The sequence below is a fragment of the Heterodontus francisci genome, chromosome 16 (assembly GCF_036365525.1).
Source record: "Heterodontus francisci isolate sHetFra1 chromosome 16, sHetFra1.hap1, whole genome shotgun sequence".
NCBI classification, from domain to species: Eukaryota; Metazoa; Chordata; class Chondrichthyes; order Heterodontiformes; family Heterodontidae; genus Heterodontus; species Heterodontus francisci.
In genome coordinates this window covers 52,388,611-52,402,117 of record NC_090386.1, presented here as the reverse complement: position 1 = coordinate 52,402,117, position 13,507 = coordinate 52,388,611, and the positions used below count along the sequence as shown (strand labels likewise).

Below are 13,507 nucleotides of genomic sequence, written 5' to 3'. Positions count from 1 at the left end.
TAGAGAGGTGGAAACAGGCCGTCTTAGTGATATGCAGTTGGAGGCTGAGCCAAATGCGTTTGATTTTACCTTTTGAGGTTCCTGGTTTTTTTATGTTCATATTTCCAACTTGGTTTTAAAATTGTGCAAGCTTTAACTTTTCACTTTTTTTATATTCCTATTTTGGCTGTACTGAAAGGCAAGAATATGCAATAAAGCTGATCCCAATCTGTGTTTTGATGGTGGCTGAAAGTAAGCTGCACACTTGCTGGATGTTCAGAAGTTTTTTGACTATCTGTCATAAATCAACTATAACTGCAGTGAGCTATAGAATCTCTCTGGATGATACTGGTTATCACTGGGGTACGTGTCCATGGGTGCAATTCTTCATGCACAAACCCAAGCCAATGAACTACTTTAAGTGTAGTCACCATTGTAATGTGGGAAATGCAGCAGCCAATTTGCACACAGCAGGGTCACACAAACAGCAATGTGACAATGACTGGATAATCTGTTTTTGATATGTTAATTGAGGGATAAATATTGGCCAGGACACAGGGGTTAACTCCCCCCACTGATCTTCAAGATCGTGCCATGGGATCCTTTACGTTCAGCTGAGCATGCAAAACAGGGCCTTGCTTTGACTTCTCATCTACAAGACAGCACCTCCAACAATGCAGCAATCCCTCAGTACAGGAGTGTCGGCCTAAATTTTTGTGCTTAAGTCTGTGGAATGGGACTTGAACCCACAACCTTCTGACTCCGAGACGAAGGAGCTACCAACTGAGGCACAACTGGCGCACAATGTTGTATGTTGGGAAGCTGTTTAACTATGAAGGGAATCACAGCTGAATTTAACCTCACCCTCACCTGACCTGTACATACAATCACTTTTCAATCTGGACCATTTGTTAGCAGTCTGAAATGAGAGCCCTGATTATTTTTTTCCTCTCTTCCTAGCCCAAGGGGTAAAACCAATTGTATTGTCCCAACTAATATAATCTAAATCATTGTGGGCCAGGAATGGAACCAAGGAACCCCCTTGGCCTGCGTGGCTGAATACAATACTGAGCCCTGCAATTTGGCAAATATTTGTTCGTTAATCCTGTTGTAGAAATAATATTTCAGTTAGCAGTATTGAGAAAAAAATTTTGAAACTATTTTGGATGTAGCATTGCTGCAGTACCTGAATATCTATGGTCTGTTTGGTTGCTAAAAACTTTGAGATGCAGTTGTCAATGGGATAATGCACTCAATTTCTAAAGCGAGTGAGATTAATGTATTTGAAAATACGAAATCCAATGGTTTATGTATTTAGCATTGCCTATTAATTTCTAATAGTGAAATACATGGGGCTGGATTTTACCAGCCCCCTGACATTGGAAGTTGTGGTGGTAGAGGGGAGGCCTGGAAAATATCTCCCGGTGAGGCCTTGTGGCAGCCCCCCTGCTGCTTGTCGACGGGGACCTAATTAAAATGCTAATGAATTTAAATTACGTGAATAATGACCTAACTTATAGTGATAACCGTCCCACTCCGATATTCCAGCCGGCTGCCAGAACTCCCACGCCTTCGGATCTCCATTCGGAGACCGAGGTGGAACGCTGGTGGGGAGGCAGGAGGTGTGAAGTTTTCAGGGCTGGGGGAGGGTGGGAAACAGCAAAAACTGATGGAATTAGTGGAGGGAGTGGTGGGACGGGGTTGAAGGTTAAAGTAAAGAAAGTTCGGGGGGGCGGGAAGGTCAGGATCGAGTGTTTACTTTTTTGGGGGGAAAATACAAAAAATAAACTGATTAGTCATGGAGGGGGATTGGTACTGCGAAGAAATGTGTAATTTTATTTTTTTTAAAAGCTGTGACTTTAAAAATGTAAGTGATACAGAAGGGCCTGATGGCCTTTAAAAATGGCGGTAGCACGGACGCCATTGCCGGGGATGGAGCACCCGCCCCCTCTACGTCAGCGGGGGCAGGCATTCCGTCCCCTCCATGTAAATGAGCCGCCGTGGTGTGCCATGCCGTTTTTGAAGCTTGCCATGGAGATCCAGCTGTAAAAATTCAACCCACCGTTTTCACGAGATACTGTCAACAGTTTATATTTGGTTAACTCACTGATGTTCCTAGTTTCTTCTTGGTTCTGTTAGCAATAATGAGTTATATTTCCAAAGCAGTTTGTATTTTAGAAGAAATAGGGCTAAAAGCTTTTTAATTGAAAATGGATCACATACAAACATCACATTATGCATTGACCTATTTATTCCTCCATTGTCATTTTGCTATCCAGACCAAAGAAACCAGGGAAATTTTGCACTTTCATTATACCACATGGCCTGATTTTGGAGTTCCAGAATCTCCTGCTTCATTCCTTAACTTCCTTTTCAAAGTGAGGGAATCTGGTTCACTGAATCCAGAGCATGGACCTGTTGTGGTTCACTGCAGTGCAGGGATAGGACGATCTGGCACTTTCTCGCTGGTCGATACTTGCCTCCTCCTGGTAAGTAGATTTATAGTTTATATTGATTTCTTACAGAATTCTGGACTTGGTCTAAAAATGTATTTTATCTTTTTAACAAAAACCTAGAGAGTAATTTTTGAGTGCATACATGGAAGGAAATTTGTTAGTCCAATGATGTACTTCTCTTACTGGACACACAAGTGGCGTAAACAAAACTGTGGATTTCCTAGCAGCACGTTATACTTAATTCTCAGAAAAAGTACTGGATATAATTATCAGCCAGAAAAAGCTCTCAAAACCCAAGAGAAAATAAGGAGATAAACAACTTGAGCAGCCGCTGATTAAGAGAATCACTTCTGTTTGAGAACCCATTTTTAGTTTTAAAAAAAAAATTCATTTGTTTTGCTTTCCGACTTATCTCTGGAGAAAATATTGCTGCAGGCTCAGTATTTTGCTAAGTGAATATTTATTTTTTGCAAAGAGGTTGTCAATCCAGCTGTCATTATTTTGTTACTGGAGAAAACAGTTGTCTTTTTGAAAGTCATTGATATCCAGCCTAAAATTTGAAAACATTTTACTGCCCTCTAATTTGCCTCAGGCATTTAGAAGTAAAATTGCTTGGTTCCCATAGGACATATTAGTAGCTTTAAAGTGACGGGTCCTTTACAGCTAAGCATTGCAACCATGCTCCAGATTCAAGGCAAATAACCATGACTCAATCCTCACTTCAGTTACCACCTGGAGTGCCACTTAATGTAGATGTATACTTATAGGGACTAATTTTGAAATTAAGATCCAGCAAAATACTGAATGGAAATTAGTCAACATACAGGGAAATTGGCCAGTTAGCTGGGATTGATTGTGTAACTATTCCAATTTAAGTGGTTCATCTTCTTCACTCACACACATTTGTGCACTTGTTCTCTCTCATGTGCACCTTAACACACCTGCACTCATGTACACTTGCGTGCACTTGTTATACAGAGAAACTGTAACAAGCAGTAAGGATACATTGCTGTCCCAAAGAAGTCAAACGAGAATGATTGGAACTGTGTAATTCAACTGTGATTTTCTTGATTTAATACCAGTGTTTGACTCATTTCATTGGCAGATGGACAAGCGGAAGGATCCATTGTCCGTGGATATTAAACAAGTTTTACTGGAAATGAGGAAATACCGTATGGGCCTCATTCAAACAGCTGATCAAATGCGTTTCTCCTACATGGCTATCATTGAAGGGGCAAAATTCATTATGGGAGACTCCTCTGTACAAGTAAGTAATTAATTCAAATGTGTTCATTAATTTGATAACAGTAAAAAAAAACTTGCATTTGTATAGCACTGAACACAGGATATGTTGAAGCACTTCTAACCCAACAAAATAATTTTTTGAGGTGCAATATAGACAAATATAGCAGCCTGTTTATGCACATCAAGGTGCCACAAAGGGCACATTAGATCCTTTTTTTTTCTCCTTTTTTGGCCTCCTTGTCTCGAGAGACAATGGGCAAGTGCCTAGAGGTGGTCAGTGGTTTGTGGAGCAGCGCCTGGAGTGGCTATAAAGGCCAATTCTAGAGTGACAGACTCTTCTACAGGTGAAGTTGGTTGTCGGGGCTGTTACACAGTTGGTGTTCTCCTTACACTTCTGTCTCTTTTCCTGCTAACTGCTGAGTCTCTTCAACTCACCTCTCTTCAGCCCCACCTTGATGGCTGTCCGCCGCTCTGGCAATCGCTGGCAACTGGCTGCCACTACTTGTGGTGAGTGTCGCAGGACTTCATGTCGTGTTTGTAAACGTCTTTAAAGCGGAGACGTGGACGACCGGTGGGTCTGATACCAGTGACACGCTCGCTGTCCAGTACGTCCTTGGAGATCCTGCTATTTTCCATGTGGCTCACATGGCCAAGCCATCTCGAGCACTGCTGGCTCAGTAGAGCGTACATGCTGGGGATGTTGGCTGCCTCGAGGACTTTTGTTGGCGATATAGTCCTGCCACCTGATGCCAGAGATTCTCCAGAGACAGCGAAGATGGAATGCGTTGAGGCATTGCTCTTAGCTGGCATACGTTGTCCAGGCCTCGCTGCCATAGAGCAAGGTACTAAGGACACAGGCTTGAAACACTCGGACTTCTGTGTTCCATATCAGTGCACCATTTTCTATTATAGTGGTGTTAGTTGAGGGATAAATGTTGGCACTTCACTAGTTGTCTTCAGATAGTACCATGGAATCTTTTGCACACGCCTGAACAGGCAGATGGAGTGTTACCTTAATAGGTTACTTGAAAGGGTGCCACCTCCAACCGTGCTGCACTCCCTTTGTGCATTGAAATATGTGCTCAAGGCTGGAGTAGAGCTTGAATCTGCAGCCTTCTGACACTGGCCTAAACTGGTGCAAGCAGCATAATTTGCCATTGGTTTCTAAACCAAAATATCAGCAAAAGTTAACAAAACTTAATATTTAGTTAATGCATTGATAGCTAAGTTATCTGTTGTGTCTTGTGCTGGGCTTTTAGTAATATATACAAATGCATATGCACCATATGACAAAGTAAAATACAAGAAACTAAAACCCTTTATCGTTAAATATTTTATCCATGTGGCAAGCCCTGTTCTACACAAGACGTGATCTGCTGAAAGTGCTGTCTTTATGAAGCTGCCTTACTGAGTAAATGAAGTGGCTAGCCTCTGCTCAGTATTTACTTCTGCAGCAGACATGAAAGCTCACCATATCTGACATAGTGGACCAGAATTCTACACTCCCAAATGGTTTCATATCCAACCAAGAATATGGGATGATCATATCTATCTATAGTTTCACTCTCCCTTTCTCCAACAATTCTTAAAAGAAATGACTTTGAATAGTCTCAACTGTTTTCTTAAATGGCTTTGCAAAGCACTAAACTGTCCATAACTTGAAGTGAAATTGATCTAATTTAACAGACTCATTTGAGGCACAACAGTAGTTGGCATAGGAAATGGAAAATTAATTTTGGTTTTGTAGAGGATACTGATCTGTGCCTGAGTTTTAATACTGCACAATGATGTCAGTATTCTATTTGAAAACTACAAAAAATTTGAATGACTGACTACTGTGTAGGTATATGGGTGGGTCAGTTAACTGTGGTGTGGATGGAGCCTGCAGACCAGGAAGATCCTGGGTTCAGTTTCTAGTGAATGCGTAGTTCGCTGGTCTCAGCTAAGCTATTAGTGGAGTCACTAAATTTAGCCTGATGTGTTGAGCTGTGTTGAAGAGAAACATCAACTGTTTCTGCACCTAATTCCTGTGCAGTGATCTCATTCTGCTGGAAAATTCCACGTCTATGGATATCTGGTTAGTACAGGATTAGGCTGAACTGTTCTTTCCCTACACTCATTATGCTAACTTTCTACGTTCAAATATGTCAAATAACTGTCTGTAATGATGGAACCTTATACAACATAAGACGGAGCAATGAGGAGAAAAGTAGAGGAAGAAAATAATTTGCATGATCAGCCACTTGATTATCTTTTAAACCTTGCTTTCTTAAATTTTAAGGAACAGTGGAAAGAGCTGTCTAATGAAGATCTTGAGCCACCTCCAGAGCATAGTCCTCCACCTCCACGGCCTCCAAAACGAGCAATTGAGACACCCAATGGAAAAACGCCAGATCACAGGATATGTTGTGCAGACCCAGATGAGAGAATGTGTGAAGAGAAAATGGAAGGAATTCACGATGGCACGATGAACCAACTTAACGGGTCGAGAGCAGAAAGGTATTTATAAGGACTAATTTACTCTGAACAGTTATAGTAAAGCAATGTAAAATCATGCAACTGGTTACGGTTTTTTCTTCCACAACTCATTATTGTACATTTGAGTACCTTCTCACATTTACATTCAAATTTGAAAGATATTTGCAGGGGAAAGAAGTTTAAATTTGCTGGTGCAGAATATGTTAGTGCTTAGTAAGGAAATAACTCCTAAAAGGTGCTTGGAGGAGCAATCTTAGATATGTTTGTTAACATGTCTCCTCCTGCCTCAGTTATCTGGTAAGCTACTAACTGGCCTTCCCAAGTTTAGTCAATCATGAGTCAGCAGCTCTGCATTGCAACAGTATTGTTTGAAAGTTTCCGCTCACAGTTAAGGTGTGGGCAATTAAACTGCAAGAGTCATTGAATATGTACTGTATTTGAGTCCAAAATGAAGATGGATACATTCAGTAAACAGTCATTTAAAGGTAAATGGTTTAACTTTTTATACTGTTCTCTTGTAAATCAAAATTGTACTTTTTTACCTGAGAAACTAATCCATCTATCTGTTACATATCAAAGATAATCCTTGGAATTTGGGGCAATTGGCAGAGAAATTTGCTTGGGCCACAACTGCCTTAAACTGGGATGAGTATGACTGTACCAAATACTCACTTCCTTTTGCATTGTTTCTGTTAATTATAATTTGTTAGTAATTCCTATTTTAGTGAGCTGGCAATTGGGCCTTGGGCTGATTTAGCAACAACTTGAAACAAGGTTTAAAAACTGAGTGCTGAGTGATTTAACTACACTTTCAAAGCATAAAAAGATCAAAATGCCTCTTTTGAATTTCTTGGTATAGGTTTCTCTCTGGTGGGGTGTTTCTCTATCGCTTATTTATTGTAGTTGAAGAATCTATTGAATTTTGTAACAAATTTGGGGAAAAAGAAGCAATAGCAAAACAATTGTTACATATATACTGCCATGCTACAATATTTTTTCACTAAGTGAATATTGTTTGTTTAGATGGTTCTGGAACAGACCCTCTTCTGCAGATTATATATACTTCTGTTTTCCAGGTAATGGTAACAGGGACCGTTTTTTGTTGGCATGGTGTTCTGTTAATTATTTGAACAGTTGTGTTCAATTCAAATGAATAGTTGGCATAACAAGGTGCAAGTTTTCAGAAGTGATGAACCATTTTGTAATTATGGTTGTCTAATATGGGACCACAACTAGAAAAACTTGGCCAGAATGTGTACTTGGCCGCACAACACAGTAAAGCATATAAGCTATTTGCAAAAATCAAAGCTGCAGAGTCTATGGCTGAAGAATCAAACCTAGTTTCTGAGGCTGGGGCTTGGGTGGGATTATAGGTATAAGATGATTTTACTATGGTTTGTGGTAGTCCTATCGTCCTGAGAACATAGCATTCATTCTCAGTGCCTTAAATATTCAGCAGGAAGGTGTAAAAATGCCAGGCAGCTTTTGTGTGTGTTGTACATTGCATTCTTTTAATGAGAAATTAAGAATCTTCAGAAAAATGCACATTTTACAACCCTAGCGTATTTGATTCATAATTAGTGTTAATATTGTGCCATTTTTTTGTCCAAATCTGAAAAACACCCAACATAATATGCATTGAAATTTACAATATATCAGATGTAGAAACCATCAGCCAGTAATATAAAGTATGTATGGTTCTCAATTCTTTATTTGCTTTGTCCTTTCAGTTCAGAACCAGAACTTCGGAAGAGGCACATTGGAGAAAGTGCATCTCTACCCACGCAGACAAGTCAACAGGTGAATCCAAGAAGAAGTGAAGAAGATGAGGAGGTGGTGGAGGAGACAAACTCATGGTTACATTGGAAACCTTTTGTGGTTAATGTATGTGTGGTCACTGCTGTTACAGCTGGGGCTTACCTCTGTTACAGGGCATGCTTCCATTGACAAATACCCTGGAGGATAATGTATGTATTATCCAGTACAGTAAAGCCTATAAAATATTTGATGTTTTGAAAAGCTGGAGGGTCCATGTCTTAAGCAAACCTAGTTTCTGAGGCTGGAGCTTGGGTGTGATTATAGGGATATGATGATGCACTATGGTTTGTTGTTGTCGTCCCGTGGTCCCATTGCATAACATTCAAATCTCAGGGCCTTGAATATTCAGGAGAAAGCAGTAAAAATGCCAAATAGGTCTTTTTTTGTGTGCGCACGCGCGGACCAGGATAGGGGAGGGAGGGTGTTCTACATTGCGTTCTTTTAATGTTGAGAAATTAAGAATCATGTTCAGAAAAATACATATCCTGTAACCCAAGCATACTTAATTCATGATTGTAATATTTGTCATTTGTGCCATTTTTATCATCCAAATCTGAAAAATGTCCAGTATATTCTTTGGAAACAAAATGTAGCATTTATGTTAAACTTTTGTTTTCTTTCCAAACACCTTTTAATAGTCAAAAATATATTTTTTTCATATAATGTTTGGGCTGCGTCTGCGGTGAAATTGCATTAATCTCAGCAAAGCTTTGGCTTTATATTGCTGCTTTTGTTAAAACAGGTCTGCTACGAGGCTTCCACTGCTGCTCAGGGTATCCCAGCAAAATAAACCTCCAACTCTGTGTTAAACTTTTTGCATTACACATGTGCTTGCTTTCTTCCTTGCACAAACCATTTGAAAGCAAAGTGAATTAACTGGCTTATACCCTTTCCCTATTCAATAACCGTATAATGGGGAGGGTAATACAACAAAATGCAAAACATTTCCACCAGCATTTTTACAGCTGCACCACAAATAAAACTTAAACTATTACGTCTGAAACTGAACATCTTTCACTCCATATTTATTTGTAACTGTAGTCAGCAATTTTTTAACCACCAGTGTATTTAAAAAAAAATAAAAAATTTTCTTCAGAGCCTTGTATCAAAGGCTCATAGAAAAGTAAAATAAGATACCTCACGCCAGTACTGGAAGCTGACCGCCACCTGCCCTGTAAAGTATAAGGTACCAGTACTTAATCTGAGGGAAAATTGTAAGTAGTCAGTATATAGTTCTGTTGTCTTAAGAAAATAAAAGAATTGACATTTTTGGATCATGTATATCGAAATACGGGGAATACTAATAATATATAATAGGAAATCAGAGTGTGTAAGCTGTAGCATTGCTTTGTTGAATGATTGTCAATGGTCTGGATGTACATTGTAAAACACCAGTGTAGTAGAATGCATGCAGACTCCATTAGCATCATTAAATATGAAATTGCTTGGAAGATGAAAGATGTATATCTTAATTACTACTGTGAACATGTGTAGCATATGTTGAAAATAATTGCATGGTTGTTCTGGTTGGTAATAGTGGCAGTGGTTATGAGACGACACTGAAAAGTTACTACTTCAGTGGCTGATTTCCATGGTGGGTGTTTGTATAAAAGCTAGCATACCTGTGTCTGAATCTATTAAGGCATGTGTGTGTATATACATCAAGAGTGTCTTTTTTTTCTAATCAGTGTATTTGAGATGTTTGGCACATTTCAAGTATGTAGCATCCAGTTCAAACATTCCAAAATTGTCTACAGGGCTTGTTCACATCTCACTTTCTGCTGTCTTAAGCAGGATGTAGTTCTACAAGTGTTTAAATTTGGTGGAAAAGATTGAGCTTTTGGAGATATTTTTCAGGTATGGCTCTCAACTGGCTTCCATCATCTTGGTACAGGAATGTGATTTGCTAACCTAGTGACTCCTATTGTATACATTGCCAGGTTTTTGGCTGACTTGAGGCACTGTGTAGAGTTTCAACCAGCAAAGTCTACTTTTAAAAGCCTAAATCATTGCTAAACCCTCAATGCTGAGTTATTACTACTCCAGTTCAATCTAGCAGAAGTGAGTAATGAATAAAGCTCAGATTGTAAGATTTTAAACTAAAAGGTTCTTGTATAATTATGTAGTTTGGGTGTATGTACAGAAGGTTTAAAAGGTGGGTGTGTTGGTATACCTCTTAAATGACAGAAAATGCTAAATAGCCGCTTTAATGTAAACAAGCTATTGAGCTGCTGTGCTACATGCCTTAATTAAAATTCTCTTGCTCTTTACAGCATGGTCATACCAATAAGATAATTGAACAGATTAATCAATCAGATTGTGGTATTGAATATTTTGCACATTTTGATACTATGAACAGATTGTGGACCATTAATAAAATGTAAATTTTCCACAAAATATGATTGAGCATGGAGTCTTTAGAAGAGTTGATCTTCAATAATTTTACCAGGGAGTTGTACTTTTTCTTCTCTATTCGGAAAGGAAGTAAGGTACACACCATTGTAATTTTTAGTGCTGTTCAGTATCAACATTGTATACCAGATAACCAGTTCATTGCCTTTTAATTAGATTGTGTACAATTCCAAATGGAATTTTGAATAAAGTTTAGAATTTAGATATGTTATCTCAACCTGGTGCACAAATATATAGGACATACATCTCATGGAATATCATTTGAAGAGTAGCATATGTTAAGTATGGAGAAATCCTTGCCCCCAAACTATTCTGTAACTTTGGCTAAACTAGGAAAGAAGGGTGATAGGTATACAATGGTGGAGAACAAACACTGTGTAGCCTGAGCAGTTTATAGTCATTGATGCTGAAATCTGGCAGATGTGTGTATGGAAGCCTAATTCAACCTTGCATTAATTTGGAGTGATCAATATTCTCATTAGCAACAAATGTAATTACTGGCTTATGAAATTATCTTTTTGATCTATCTTTGTGAAAATAACAGCTTGTAATTAGAATACTTTGGTTTATTTAAGCTATAATAATTGAATTTGGTCGAATATGCAAAGGTAAAGGTGTGTGAATTTTGGTCTAGGATATCTAGCAGATTTTCAATGAACAAGCACACAATCAGTATTTGAATACTAAGGTTTATCATTTAGAGATCTTAAGTTTAACGGTTTAAGCCAACCCAAAATTCAATGTACAACCAATTCTGCAAAAGAAGCTATAGATGGGAGATAATTGCTCAATATTGTGGAAGCTGTATTATAAACACCTGCATCACCATTCATTTAGATAGAATGTAATTCAGTTAGTGTGATGGCTACCTCTGTATAATGAATATTAATCTTGCCCTTCTATTCATTTCATAAGATGGACTGGAATGTGTCTTTTAGATTAATAGAAACCAGTGCCCCCAGATATAATTGTCTGCACAATGACTTATTTGATCACACTTTAAAAAAAAAAAATCTCTTTGCAATTTATTTCTTGATTTTAGTTTAGCTATCAATCCAAACATAATTATCTTTGGAGTAGGATTTCTCTGTATATCATCAGTGCATGGATTTCCAATTGATCCATCAAACCATTGGCCAAATTAAGCTTCTGATTCAGTACCAATTGGAGTGATTTGCAACTCCAAAGTATAACTTGCACGCCGACAATCTAATCAAGGGATGCTGCAGGAAAGTACAAAAAATTATTAGTTAAAAAGAATTCTATTGTAAACACCACTTGCTCGCGACTTGCAATGGATGATCTATTGCACTGTTTAAAGTCTGAGTAACTTAATTGTCTTTTTCTTTAAGCTGGAAAACATATAGGTCATACTACCTTTTTGCCACAAACTGCTATAGTGTGGTGAATGATGTGACCCAGCATCCATTCAAGTGACAGTATTGCAATAGCCATTATCTGTAACATGACATCAGATATAATTCATCTATGGGTCTTAAAATTATGTAAAGGTATTTTCTCTGTGTAATTGAGTAGATTTTTATTTTCTGTACTTTTAAATAGCTAAGGAATAGAGAAATCTGTTCAGTATTTTATTTGTATGGCCTTACAGACGACACAATTCTTAGGTCCAGTGTTGCTGAGAATTCTTCTAGGTCAGAGCACGAGTGCTGCTGTCTCTCTTTCTCCTGGTATCTTCCCAGCAATGTGATTTTTTTTTTAAATGGTTAACAACAAATTCTATAAGATCACACTAGTTTCCACAAATTTCAGGGATGTGTCTGACTTAACTGGAATTGTTTTTGTTTTTATTGAAGTATTTTTGGACCAAATATATACAATTTTTTTAAATTCCAACTTTTCATTGTGATATGTTGAACACCCAGCTTATTTTTATAAAATTTCACAGTGGAGTTGTAGCTTTTAATTTAAAATTATAAATTAATTGTTTGCACTAAGTGTTTGTCAACAGCATGACTTCAAATAAAACAGTAAAAGTTTGATTATTGAATGTCCTCTCCTAAGTGCACTGTCGAACAACGTGCAATGCTAAACAGCCCACTCCCAGAATTATGAAATGCAAACTGTGCGCCATTTTTTAACAGTCTGGTCTCTTTATGTAAATTGCAGGTAAAGCACTTGGGAGCTAAAAGTTGCACTTTTCTGTACCTATAATCTTAAAAAGAACATTTGAGATACACTGATTTTTTTTTTACTTAAGCTGGTGTGATCTTTTAACATATTTCTACTTGACTTTCACATTTTGATTAGCTTTTTGCCACAGAAGTAAACGGCTTCATGTATTTTACTTCCTTTTCTTGTACAGTATCTTGTAGACTAAGAATAACTATTGTTTTCTAGGCAGCATTAGCCACTTCTGCATGTATTGATATTGTATGATTTTCTACGGTTTTATATTCAACCATTTAACAAAGAAATAGGGTCTGAGGCTTTTGAGCATTTACAGACTTTGCAGAACCATTTTAAATTTTACAAGCTGGCTTTCAAGTGCACCACATAAATCATTAATTCAAAATAAAACCAATTTGAAAGCAAACCTCTTGTTCTATTGTGGTATATGTGACATTTTAAACTGCAAACCTCAACACCTCCAGTTATAAACTTGAAAGTCTTGGTGATCTAGTTTTAAAGCAGTGTGAAATAAAGCAAATGTTTATTTTATAATTATCACTTTTGATTATCATCCAATTGTCAATCAAAAATGTGGAAGATTCTTCTGAGCTTGCATTCAACTGCAGCAATTATTAATTTAGGACTTTGTTTCATTGTTAAAGGTTCTTTCTTTTTCAATTCCATGTGTACTTCCACCTCTGTTACCATGCATTCATTAACACACCCTTAGCCATGCACAGCATTTATTTGCTGCTCAAGCTGGTCCACACTATGCATTTCTAACATACAAGTCGTCTTTTGTGGATCATGACTGTACAGTAAGTTTCTCTCAGCTGCTGCTCTTTGGAGTTTGTTGACTGCAGCTACGAGGAAGATTCCAGGACCCTTGTAACATAACTTCAAAAAAAAAGTTAGACTTCAGGGTACAAAAATCCTCTCCTTTCTGAAACAAATTTTAAATCTTTTATTACCAGGGTCTTCAGACA

The 13,507-nt window shown here is 37.9% G+C and overlaps 1 protein-coding gene across 2 annotated transcripts in view; it reads left to right on the top strand.

Annotated features, from left to right (window-relative positions):
• The window catches only part of LOC137378098 (tyrosine-protein phosphatase non-receptor type 1-like), a 169,902-nt gene extending 156,957 nt beyond the window's left edge, over positions 1–12,945 (top strand). For both annotated transcript variants that reach the window (XM_068048193.1, XM_068048194.1), the window contains 4 exons: positions 2,259–2,468; positions 3,541–3,702; positions 5,962–6,179; positions 7,889–12,945. In XM_068048193.1, coding sequence (XP_067904294.1) covers positions 2,259–2,468; positions 3,541–3,702; positions 5,962–6,179; positions 7,889–8,105 — 807 coding nt within the window. In that variant the 3' untranslated portion in view covers positions 8,106–12,945. The remainder of the gene's footprint in view (positions 1–2,258; positions 2,469–3,540; positions 3,703–5,961; positions 6,180–7,888) is intronic.
• The last annotated feature ends 562 nt before the right edge of the window (positions 12,946–13,507 follow it).